Source organism: Ursus maritimus (assembly GCF_017311325.1).
Source record: "Ursus maritimus isolate PB19 chromosome X unlocalized genomic scaffold, ASM1731132v1 scaffold_X1, whole genome shotgun sequence".
Classification (NCBI taxonomy): domain Eukaryota; kingdom Metazoa; phylum Chordata; class Mammalia; order Carnivora; family Ursidae; genus Ursus; species Ursus maritimus.
In genome coordinates, this window is record NW_024423319.1 from 60,471,944 (window position 1) to 60,484,403 (window position 12,460).

The 12,460-nt window shown below is 36.0% G+C and overlaps 1 protein-coding gene across 1 annotated transcript in view; it reads left to right on the forward strand.

The window, feature by feature from the left end:
- Window positions 1-2,081: 2,081 nt before the first annotated feature.
- Window positions 2,082-12,460, forward strand: part of BRWD3 (bromodomain and WD repeat domain containing 3) — a 216,465-nt gene continuing 206,086 nt past the window's right edge. Inside the window, exons 1-4 of the mRNA XM_040630327.1 lie at window positions 2,082-2,375; window positions 2,498-2,556; window positions 2,758-2,787; window positions 3,197-3,256. Coding sequence (XP_040486261.1) covers window positions 2,345-2,375; window positions 2,498-2,556; window positions 2,758-2,787; window positions 3,197-3,256 — 180 coding nt within the window. The 5' untranslated portion in view covers window positions 2,082-2,344. The remainder of the gene's footprint in view (window positions 2,376-2,497; window positions 2,557-2,757; window positions 2,788-3,196; window positions 3,257-12,460) is intronic.

A 12,460-nucleotide genomic window follows, 5' to 3' on the forward strand; every position in this document is an offset into this window, starting at 1 on the left:
GGCTTTATTCTCTCCAGCCAAGTCTGGATCTTAGCCCTAAGTGGGAAGTAGGAGTTGAGGGTACTATATCTTAATTCTAGGGGTAGTGGCTATTTTAGCTACTATTATATTATATATTTGCTATTCCTATATTTGTTAGAGTTCTCTTTACTCCTTACAAGATAATCCCTCATTACTCCAATCTCCTGTTATTGTTAATAATTTTGTATCTTAGACTTTCTTAAAAGGCACATAGTAATTTGAACTAATTAGTAATTTGTAGTAATTTTCCCTTTTGATTGCACCCAGACTGATACTGAGGTGATCACTGGAATAACAATGTCCTAGAAAGTTTGAAATACAGTATGAATATATTCACATGACTTTTACAGCAAGCAATTCCTGTGAAGTGGGCACAGCAAGTACTATTACATTTTACAGATGAGGAACAAGGTTCACAGAATACAAGTAAGAATACAAAATCATATAGTCATTTTTATTATCTGTAAAATGGGGATGACAATAAAACCTACCTCCTAGGGTAATTATAAAGATTAAATGAGGTGAAGTATATAAAGTGCTTAGTGCCTGGTAGTGGCTTGATAAATGTTAACTGTTATATATATTATACTTGACTTGTAAAAAATATTCAATCTGGTGCTTTGCTAAACTTTTTGCAACGAGTTGTCTAGGGCTTATATATTTTTTCCATATATATATTTTTTGTTAATGGCATTTTTCAAGTACTATAGCATAACCACCAAAGATGGGACTATCATATCACAATTACCATGTGTAGTTCTTTCTTTCTAAGGGGAAAACACGGCCAGAGTGAGAGCTAAACAACCTAGTGTATGATTATATCAGCATAATGCAATTCTAGACCAACTGTGATCAATGGCTAAACTCTGAGTAAGGAAACCAAATTTCTGAGAATCCATCACTAAACTTAAAAGGTAAACCTTCAAATTTGATTATTTTAATGAATGTAAATAGTACATGCAGCTTAAACATAATCTCTGGTCTCATCGGGTTCGGTTTCTATTAATTACTTTTTCTTTGGTCAAGGCTTGAGGTGGGAACAAAATATTAAGGAAAAGTAGAAAAGGAGACTGTTTATTATATAAGTATCAATTATTCTACAAATCGTTTAATCACTTACGATTTTAGTAACCAAATACTGAAAGTCAGTACTGTACTAAAAATTTAGTATTAAAAAACATTGTCCCAGAGCTTGCATACAGATTTGTAAAAATACATAAAACCACCTTGCATATAGATATGTAATAATACATAAGAATCCATGGTTAATGTAAAATACTTTGACAGAACTTTAAGACACAAATGAAAATTATCCTACAGGAATGAGACAGATATTGCAGGTGTTAAAGTTTCATGAGGGAAAAATAAAATGCTTGATATCTGACAGCATATTCCCCTCACAATATCAGTTGTTAGACCTGGTCCTTATAACAATATGAACCCTGCACTCTGGACTGGTAAGTAAAACATTTTCATGTGATACAAAAACCATTTTAAAGGGAAGCAAGTGTGGTGACATAGGGGCTCCTTTTTCTCCCTCGGTCACAAGATCTTTCAGTGGAGGGCCTCTTTTCAGTGTAGCGGCAAAAAACCAAACCAAACACCAAAACAACAACAACAAAGCCTATTCGGTGACGGGAAGAAAAATAAAGCAGCAGAATCAAGTAAGCCCCTCACTTGTCCCTCCCGGCAACGCCAGAGCGAAAGATCCTCAACAGGACAGAGCCCGACTGCACTCGCAGGAAAGGAAACACACTCAAGAGCTCTCGGAGGAGAACGCCACCATGGAGTTCTACGGCGCCAGCCAGAGCGTCGGCCGTGATTAGCCCCTCCCCCTGTTTCCGGGAGCGGTAGCTAGGCAACCGCCGGCCTCAGGGAGAGAGGAGGATACTCGGTTGCGTTAGTGCCCCTAGCGGCGAACAGCGAGCGCTGCAGTCTCCTCTTACAATTTTTACCCTCCCCTCTCTCCACCCCTTTGCCCCGTCCCCCCACCCCCGCCGCCACTTCGGCTCCTCCCCTCTCTTCTCTCAGGCTCGCTAGCTCGCGCTCGCTCTCGCTCACTCTCGCTCTCTCGCTCGCTCGCTCTCGCTCTCTCTCTCCCTCCTTCCTCTCCGCCTCCTCTGCTCTTGGGCTAGAATATCTATGGGTCGAAACGTGATGCGATGAATCCAAGAGAGACCAGAGAGACCGAAACTAGGACGAGGAGTGGGGCGGAAGCGGTGGGACTCCTGGGCATGGGGGCTTCACCACAATAGAGGCAGCGCCCCCACCCGCCCCCGCCAGCTCCTCCGGAGCGGAGCCCCCAAACCCCCTAGGGAAAAGGATGGCGGCGGCACCTACCCAGATCGAAGCCGGTGGGTAACTGTGTCTGGGGGCTAAGGAGATGGGAGCTTAGCGCGAGGGCTGTCAGTTTCTTTTGAAAAAGCTTCTGTTTTTCTTTACCTCCCTCTCAACCCCTTTTTCCCCTCTTCCACAGAGCTGTATTACCTGATTGCTAGATTCTTGCAGTCCGGACCCTGCAACAAATCCGCTCAGGTGAGAGAGCGAAGGAGATCTGGGAGTCGTGGGGAATGGTCCCAATGGGGAAATCGAGGCATCGGGTGTGCGGTTTCACTGAGGGTGAGGGAAAGGCCGGCCTTGACTAGTCCTGCCGTCAGCGGCTGCGTTCGAAGTGGGGAGGGAGGATGTGTTGATGGCCCGAGCTGCTCCTCATATCCGTGTTTCCCTTTTGCTCAGGTGCTAGTGCAGGAGCTCGAGGAGCATCAGGTACGGAGCCCCTTCGGGAAGACGTGGGGAGGGCTGGGGTGAGACTGGAGGAAGGGGAGGGCAAGTCAGGGGCGGAGGACAGGGGCTGGGAGGGAAGCTTGGATCTGGGCACTCATAACTGTTGTCACTGGAGTGAACCAGCTTCTTCCCTCAAAAGGGGCGGATATCGCCGGGGTCTTAACTCGCCCCCTCTTTATGACCAAGGGAGGCGGTTTTTCAGGATTTCCTCCCCCTCGGCCTCCTCCTTCCTACACTGGACTAGCTTTGAGGCAACAGCTATCGGACCTGGAGAAATACAGACACCAGAGGGTCGGGGACCAGGACCCGGGTTGGGTCGGGTTCATTGGGAGCCAAGGCATGGCCTATATGGTTTGCCCACCCCCCACCCTTTCTTTTCTCCCGGCCCCAGTTGATTCCGCGCCGCTTAGACTGGGAGGGAAAAGAGCACCGAAGAAGCTTCGAGGATCTGGTGAGTAAAGTTTTCATTTCAACTTAATCCAACTCTTTCTCCACTCCCTCCCCACCTTGTTCCTCCAACCCGCTCTCGACCCCTCAGCCAACACTGCTCTAGAGCTCTGTGCTGGGCCGTAGAACGACTGCCCCTTCCCCCCTCCCTGCCAGTCGGAGAAAGGGTACCTTGCCCTCCCCTTGGCTTCGCTTATTTCCACTCGGAAACTTTGAAGAATGTGAGTTAGTTATCAGAGATGCCGTTTTGTGGATTATGAATATGTTACAAACATTGAGAAAGGCCCATTGTAGGGGGAAAAGGGAGAGAAACCTGGGGGTTATCTTGGGGCACGTACTAAGGACTGACGTTGGCCAATGACAGCGTTGGTAACAGCCCAGAGTTCCGGATTAGTGGAAGAAAACTGGTTTCTGGTTGGTCCTGGCTTGAAATACGGGAACTGAGGCCAGGCTTAGTCTTTGGGCGGGGGGGCGGGTGTTACGGGGGAGGGGGCTAAGGAGGGGAGTTAACCGACCCTGGATTGGGCAAAACGACACAATTAAAAATAATAGGAAGCATCAAGCGAATTCCAAAATTTGCCGGTTTTAGGTAATCGACTACCGAATCAAAAAGCATAATTATTGTATCTATCACGTTTTAGAAAATAGCTCATTAAATCATTAGATCGCATTTCTGCAGATACATTTTCACTAAATAACAACTGCGGATTATGACCTTTTTGAGAATTGATGAAACACGATTTGGGGTTTAGAAGAGATAACAATGGTTATATTTTTAAATATACTTTAGTAAAGGACCAAAGGCATTGGATTGACTGTGTTGTTTCTCCTACAAATATAATTCATAGTGTCCATGCACTTCTGATCAGCATTGACACATACAAAAAGGTGATGTTTTTTATTTTGGGGAAGATGTCCCCTTGCGTTAGCCTCTGGTACAGTGAATTGGAAGGAAATGAAAGGAGAAAGGGGTGGTGTTACTGAAATCTAAATTCAGCTATCTTTCCTTCAAATAAGATCCAAATGGAGGAAAATGAAAGTTAAAGAAAGTTGAAGGGGTATGGTAGACTCTAAATATAAATAAAATGATTTAATAATACAATATTTAAACTGATTTAGTGTTCATTTGACAATTTTTATATTACAATAATGAGGCCATGTTAATAATTATTACTAAATAATAATTTTAGTTTGCTGTTTTATTTTTTGCAAATCACAAAATGGTGTAATAATTGTAATATGGATAAACCCCACCGCCTATACTATTAATGGTAAAAAATTCTCAGGTGGATAAAAATTATTTTGGAGAAACTGCATGTATTATCATTGTATTTAAGTAGTCAGACTTTTTGTTAGACTGAAGTCCTGCCAAAAAGGGGGCAAAACGGTGCCTACCAATAACTAAACACTTTTTAACTAACTAATGTGGTTTTGAAGATAGAGTTTTATACTGAGATATATTGAAGATGTTTTCATTTATATTTGTCTCTGAACAGACCATTTTAAGCAAATAGCAAAAGGAAACTTAGAAAGCTTTTTTTAAAGAAGAAAAGCTTTTTAAAAATTACTTGACAGTGATAAAAAGCAAATGGACATCAAAATAATTAAAAACAGTCTACTCACCACAAATACACATAAAAACAAAGCAAACCCCCCCAATCCAGTTTATTAGACTTCCTTTTCTTATATTATAGAGGCATATTTTTACATAATGTTAATCAATGTCCATTATATATAAATTACTCTTCAGAAGAAGATAGTACTAATTTATGATGTTACCATCTAGATACTTAGAGTGAGTTTTTAAATACTTTTTAAATCTTTTGGTGGCTTTAATAGGTGAAATAGCCTCTAGTTGATTTAATTAGCTCTTTTTTTTTTCATGATTAGTGAGGCTTAAATTTTAATGTTATTTTTTAAATTGTTATTATCTATTTGTATGTCTCTACATATGCCTGATTTTCACATTTATCTTTTAAATTTATTGTTTTTTTAATATTTCCTTACACATTTTTATTTTTATATACAGAATTTCATCTATTGTTTGAACATTGTCTATAGTGTAGATAGTGCATCTTTTTTGTTTTTAATTTAATTTTCGTATTGTACAGAGGTTTTTATTTTTCTGGGATCCAGTGTTTTTAGGAATATTATATTTTGATAATATGGACCTATTTTAAGTCAAATATCTGTTCTGTACTTATAGATTTCTTTGTAAGGGAAGATGGGCTAGGGCTAAGTGAAAATTTGAACAGAAGGAAAAGAAGTATAGTGGCTGAGAACTGAATGTGCTGTGTTAGATTGATTGGTAGACGTATTAGTTGTATAGTTGCTTAAAATTATTTCACATTGACCTTTGATTTTGTGTGGCTTCATTGTGGAAGAGATGGGTTTTTTTTTTCCTTAGTGTAGGTATTTTTTTAAATGCTGTTAGAACAATGGATTTATACAATGTGATCTTTGATTTAGCTACATGTTTCAGGTTGAAGTTTAGGGCAAGTATAAATAGTAAAACCTTATATGTACTTACAGTATTTATAAGTAGTATAATTCTGTATGTTAAATTATATAGCAGTACTTCAAACTGAAGGTATACTCGGGGATGAGAAAGGAAAGAATACAATGCATGATGAAGAGGTAAAGGATTATAAACAAGGATATCAAAATACTGAATTAAGATTGCATTTCCATGTATGCTATGTCTATGAAACAAAACTCCTGCCTTTCTGTCTGTATGTGTACTTTCACTTAAATTGTATGTGCTGCTTAACTTGATTTATCCAGAATAATATTAAGATAATAAGTTGGATTTCTTCAACACTTCATTTCTGTTACTATTATGCATTCTAGAAATCCCTCTTTTTTCTTTCTTAAATCTGATTTAGTGTTTTACTTATAATTTGGAACAAAAGGAAAGGTGGTATTTTGTTAAAGCTATTAGTAGGCAAGTATTGACGTATTCAGATCTGAAGTACCTTTTAAAATAAGAGCCCGTACATGAAATGTTTGTCAGTTTATGTTGAACTGTAAGGTTTTTGAATATGACATTCAAAATAAAGCATTCTAAATTAACTTTCAGAATTTTAAGTAATGATACAGGGAGAAATTTGAAGTCATGGTGAGTGTTTTTGAAGTTTGATCTGGACATTTTTCATTTCTGCTTGACTCTTATTTACAACGTAATAGAATTAGATTTGCTTCTTACAATTCATCTTATGGTAGATAATTTAAATAATTACAGATGTCTGTTCATTTGTGGTGACCCTGTTGAATTGTTGGCTATTTTATTGCTTCCTCCTTGGTGCTTTATTGGGGACTACAAACATAGTAATGAGGGGTATATGTGTATGTGTGTGTTTAAATGAAGTTTTTGTTAACATACAAATTTTATATATTGAAATTGTGACTTCGAAACTTTTTTGAAGGCATGTTTTAATATTTTTTAATGATTTTAAGGGGACTTGTATCATAAGACTGAGCCAAAGGCATAACTGTCTTTAGGTATGGTATATATTTTTACATTTATTCAGAATTTTTCATGTATAGAATTGAAAGCCCTAATTACTGTTTTCATTTAGAGTAACATAGATTGTATTACCTTCATTTTATATTCAACAGACTTGAAGCAATTTTATGCTATTGAAAAGTTTATCAAGATTGTATCTCAGTTACTATCTTAAAAAAATTTATACATCTATGAAGATATATATCATTACAAGAACTTGCATCTGCTTATAATATTTGCAAGTTTAAAAAGTGCTTTCACATTATCTCATTTGATGCTCACCAAGTACTTTAAAATACTGTATTTGAATTCCTGAAATACCTGTATTTTTTCTTACCTTACCCCGCTCTTGTTCTCTAATTACTAGTAATAGCTTAAATTGTCTATTAGAACAGTAGAATGATTTTTGAGTGCTGGTGGCATAGTTATTGCATCTCTAAGTGTGGAAGTAGTTTAAGTGTGTGTGATTTATTAACTGCTATGTGGATGCACAGCCATAGTTAGGAAGAACAGAATGCATCATGGGAAACCAAAAGGCTTGTGCTGCTCAACCCCGGTGTGAATATAATGCTAACTGATAGGTCCAAGGAAACTAGTATTCCTCACTTTTCATTTGTTTGAACCATATGTACACTTTTGCTTTCTGTAATATGTTGGTTTTAGCTATTTGTCTGGATTGATCATTGTCTTTTTTTCACACTTTGGCTCTAAGAACATACTTTCAATGATTAAATTCCTTTTGGAGATTTATCATTAGTTCTAGAAAACTGGTATCTCAATACAAATGAGATGACATCAAGAAAGTGAAGAGAGCTGCTGTTATGGAGTAAGAATTAGGGTTGGGTGAATGTTCCTTATAAAATTTTGTCCTGAAAGCATCTTTGTCAATTTGAATATTAGTTTGTGTGTTTTTGTTCTTGGTTTACTGATGTTGATTACTGATTGATTAATAAACATTTTTTTTGGTAGAGAGCAAAAAGTAATTTGAAGTGAATTTAGTGTTTGGGTCAAATTTCAGAGATGCCCTTGTTTGACATTTTTCATAAAGGATTTTGTGAGTGGTAGAAAAGATCATAAGATTTAGTTGGGAAGATAGTCTTGCTGAGTGACCCTGGGCAAGTTACTCAACCTCTCAGGGGTTCAGTTTCCTCATATATAAAATAAAACCCCCTATCTATTTTACAAGGTTGTTCTGTGAACCAAATGAGTTAAATATAAAGAATGCATTTTGTTAATTGAAAATGCTGTGCAAATGAATTGGTTACTGCATTTTAAAAATAGGACATAGAGGTTGAATGGAAAATGGGTATCTAAAGAACTATGACCCCAGAATTTATGTGTTCACAGCTAGCTATAGCTATATGTTCACCACCTCATTTTCCTAATATTTTTATAAGGTGAGGGGCATATAAAACAGTACCATTGGAAAAAAGTATTTAAAAAGTGTTAGAATTGAACCAAAATGAGTGCTTTGAAGTGCATCTCTATTAACTCAAACAAGAAATGATTGTTATGTCAAAAGATGCTTAGTGTTATTTGCATTTTTATTAATCAAAGAAAAGTACCTTAGTATGATATTGGTGTAGTATTCACTGTTTTTTAAGAAGTGGGAGATAGGTCTTTCTGATGTGTCTTTGCAGGGATCCTCAACCCTTCTGAGTGATCTTTTCTTATCCTGAACTTATTTCCTATACGTTATTGATGAGTAATTTCTTGTATTTTAAATTGCCTTGTTGAAGATGTTTTCTCATGCCCTTTAATATCTACCATAGTACTTTATAGTAATCTGGCCCTCAGTTATTGTTTGTGTAATTTTCTTAACTTTTTTTAGGAGTATTTCATGATATATATTTCTTAGGCTTATTTAATATGCTAGCTGGAACTAAGTTCCTTTATTGGACCTTTCTCTACTGAGAAACTTCCAGCATGTGGGTGGGTCCCTTGTCCTTGTCCTGATACTATCTGCCCTCAAAGTTATAGTACTTTTGGTACTTGGCTACGGTACTGTAACCCATAGAATATTTGAGCCTAGGTGGGTTACTCTTGGCTGTCTCATTCCTGAGAAAATCTTAAAACTAATAGAAAAAGAAATGCTGTGAACAATGATAAACATTTTCAAAGAAAAGTGATAGGAAATCTTAACACTTTGTAGCCCATTGTACAAATCAGTGTATTATTACAGTAGAAAAGCCTACCTGTTTTAAACACTTTACTATATAATATTGGATGATTGCAGACATTTATATTTTACTGAAAGGTATCAAGAAGAAAATATTAGTTTTTTTGTGTTTTCTTCTAGTCTTATTTTTTTGTATGTGTATTTTTTCACATCAAAATCAGATGATACTCTGAGTTTTTTTATTACTTTCTTTTAACTTAACGTTATGGAGGAGAAGCTTAAACATTGAGGCATATTATGTGTTAGTCACTGTGCAAAGTACGCTTACTGGGTAGGGGTACCTTTCTATTTGCCTGGAATGCCTTCCCTTCCTTTTATCTGTCATGTGAATTTTCACTTAGCCTTCAAGTATGAAATTAGACATGAACCCCACCCCTAGGCTGAAGTAGGTACTGTATTTCTTTGCTTCTCTGAGCTCTTTGTACTACCTCTAGGTACTTGTACTTTGATTTGTTTTATTTACAGGTTTGTTTTATTTACTAGTTTGTTTCCCCCACTGGGACCGTGGGTTCCCTTAGGGCAGCAGTTTAATTGTCTTCCCCTCTCATCTCTATACATTAAATGTCTGAATGAAATACATGAGTGGAATGATTTTGTTTTTGTTTTACAAATCATATAAGGTAGTTATCATTACTCCCTGTTTTACAGATGCAGAAGGTTAGGCTCTCAGACTGAGTAGCTTTGAAGGTCACAGAAGTAGGAACTGAGGATGGTGGAAAAATTAAAATCTAAGTCCTTTCTGCTATATCACACTGCCAGAAGGAGTAACAGCTAGTAAATTTTAGAACCTGAATAATCCAGGCTTCCAGACTTCAAAGTACCATGCATATCTCTATATTATACTTATATTGATATATTTAAAGCCTTGCTGTATTTTTCAAAATCTATTTTGTTTCTGTCCCTAAATAGAAAAAAAATCATGTGAGTAATTTTTATATGTGCTTCTCCCCCCATCCTTCCCACACCAAAAAAAATAAAATCTCAGATAAAATGTTATATTTCACTTACCTGTGTAGTCATGATCTTAGAAAACGAAACACAGGAAAAATTATCACTTTTATTTGTTTTTTGGAGTTATCCTATAATTTCTAAAAGCCAAAGTAAAAATGTCATTATTGCTATCTGAGAATTAGTATTTCAAATGTAGTGCTTGGTATGGGCCTGGCACCCTGAAGTTAGGTACCTTTTGCATTTTATTCAATTCTCAGCTGGATTCCTTTTAACTAATTATGATGAGTAGGATCATTTCCGTGAACTCTCTGTTCTTCTCACTTGTCATAATAATTCTGAAGTTTAGTAATTCAATTGTTGGATTTCCTCTTTAGGTCAGCCAGTCTTCCTATCAAGAAGGTTTATAATCTAGGCTTCATTTAATTTCTTTCAGTTTATTTGAATTTATAGTTTTATTTTTTTGCAGTCTTTGTGTTAGTTATCTTCATGATTTTTCAGTTGCCTTAATAAGACAGTTATAGGAAGAGCAGTGGACAGGGAAACCCAGATTTCTGTACATTCATTGTGACCATCGGACTTCACTTCTCTGGGTGTTTTTCTTACTGTAAGATGTGAAGTTAGGCTAATAATGTGTAAGGACCCTTCTAAATCAAACATTCTATAATTTAACTCCTTGGAGCTGTTTTACAGAATAATATAGAAGTTTGTATTATACTCTTGAACTTTGTTTTTAGAGAATGCTTTTCTTCTGCAGATATCGAAGTACTTGTTATGTACTTGTTGGCCAGAGAGAAAAATGTGGTTAAATAACTGAAATTAGAATATTTGAGCTTTAATTGAAAAGAATGGGTTATAATATCATGTTACAAATTTCATAGACTATTTTAATACATACTTTTAATGTTACTTTTATTATATATCACATTTTATTCATACATAATTCTAATATAGAATTTTTTAAAGACTTAAAAAAGTAATTACTGAGGGTAGCTAAGAGTTCTTATGCCAAAAAAGATGACCTTTAAAAAATTTCAACTTCAATCAAAGCAGATGGATTGAAATAAATGTTGAGTACCACTTATAAGTTCTGAAATTTGATTTAGAAAAAACTATTATTGCAAGAACTGAGCTGATACAGTCTGGAAGCCTGTTGATACTGTTTAAAGGAGACACTAGCATGTTCAACTCAACTGTATTGTTATTACTGTTGTGTTGATAGAATATGTTTATCTACTACTGTTTCATAATCAAATTTTTATTGATTTTAGATGAACGGACTTGTTGAATGGGACCACTTAGAAATTAAGCAGTTTCCAATTGTATAGGGTGGAATTCAAACTTGTAAAATTTATTTTATAGCTTATAATAAAAATCTTCAAGGGGGAGAACTTGGGTATAGATAAGCCTTGTTTTGGTGGCTTAATTAATGACTCTGTATTTTAAAATTACTACTGAGGAATTGATAAAAAGATTTATGTGATTGGCTGAAAATCAAACATCATTGTTTCTATAAAATGAAGTAGCCAGGTGACTTAAGATGTCAGTTTAGGATATAGTTCTGACAGATTTTCTGTAAGAGGGTGATTCTAAAAATTCATATTAGAGAATTATTTTCTGGAATATATGTGGCTAGATATATTGCAATTTCTAGGCAGGTGAGTAACTCTTGAGATGGTTACGGGATGAAAAAAAAAAGAAAATTGATCAAAAAGAAAATGCCAGTTAAGGAGGGCACTTGTAATGAGCACTGTGTGTGATATGCAACTGAAGAATCACCAAATTCTACCCTGAAACTAATAATATACTATATGTTAACTAACTTAAATTTAACTTAAATTTAATTTAAAGAAATAAACCAACCCCCCCAACCCAAACAAGCAAACAAACAAACAGAAGAGAAAATGCCGGTAAAGACATGAACTACTATCCTATGTAAAGCCTTCACAGTGTTTACTTGATAAAAAAACTAATGGCTGATAATGGAAGTAGAGTATATCTGAGACAGTGTTGGTGGGGAAAAAAGGCATAAGCTATTATAGATGTTCATATGCAGTATATTAAAGCTTTTTTCTTTGAGGTACATATTTTTCTGGGGTACTAAGTATACTTTCCTGTAGGCATATTTAGGAAATGTTTTAATGTGGAGGGAATGAATTACAAACTAGGATTTAAGGATATCATTGTAGCTAATACATTAAATTGAATCATCAGCTGCTTTGACTTTAGTGTTACCTGTATGTTTTACTAAGAGGTGGTTCTATGTAGTTACTTGCTTCCAAAGCAAACTAGAGATGTGAGAAATAACTGAAAGAATTTGCTTGATCCTTTGTCCCAATCCAGAAGCTAAACCATGTTGACATAAGTATAAAAAAATCAGGCTTGGTTGCCATTCTTTCTGAGCATCATGATAGTTCCCAAGACCCGTGTATTTTGGTAGATTAAAATTAATTTTTGCTGGGACTTAAAAAAGATAATTGGCAGGGAATAATTTTTAAAAACCATGATAGAATCCTAATTCACAGAATTCCGAATACATGTTGGATTGTAGTTCTTCAACGTATGTTTTCTAAGAA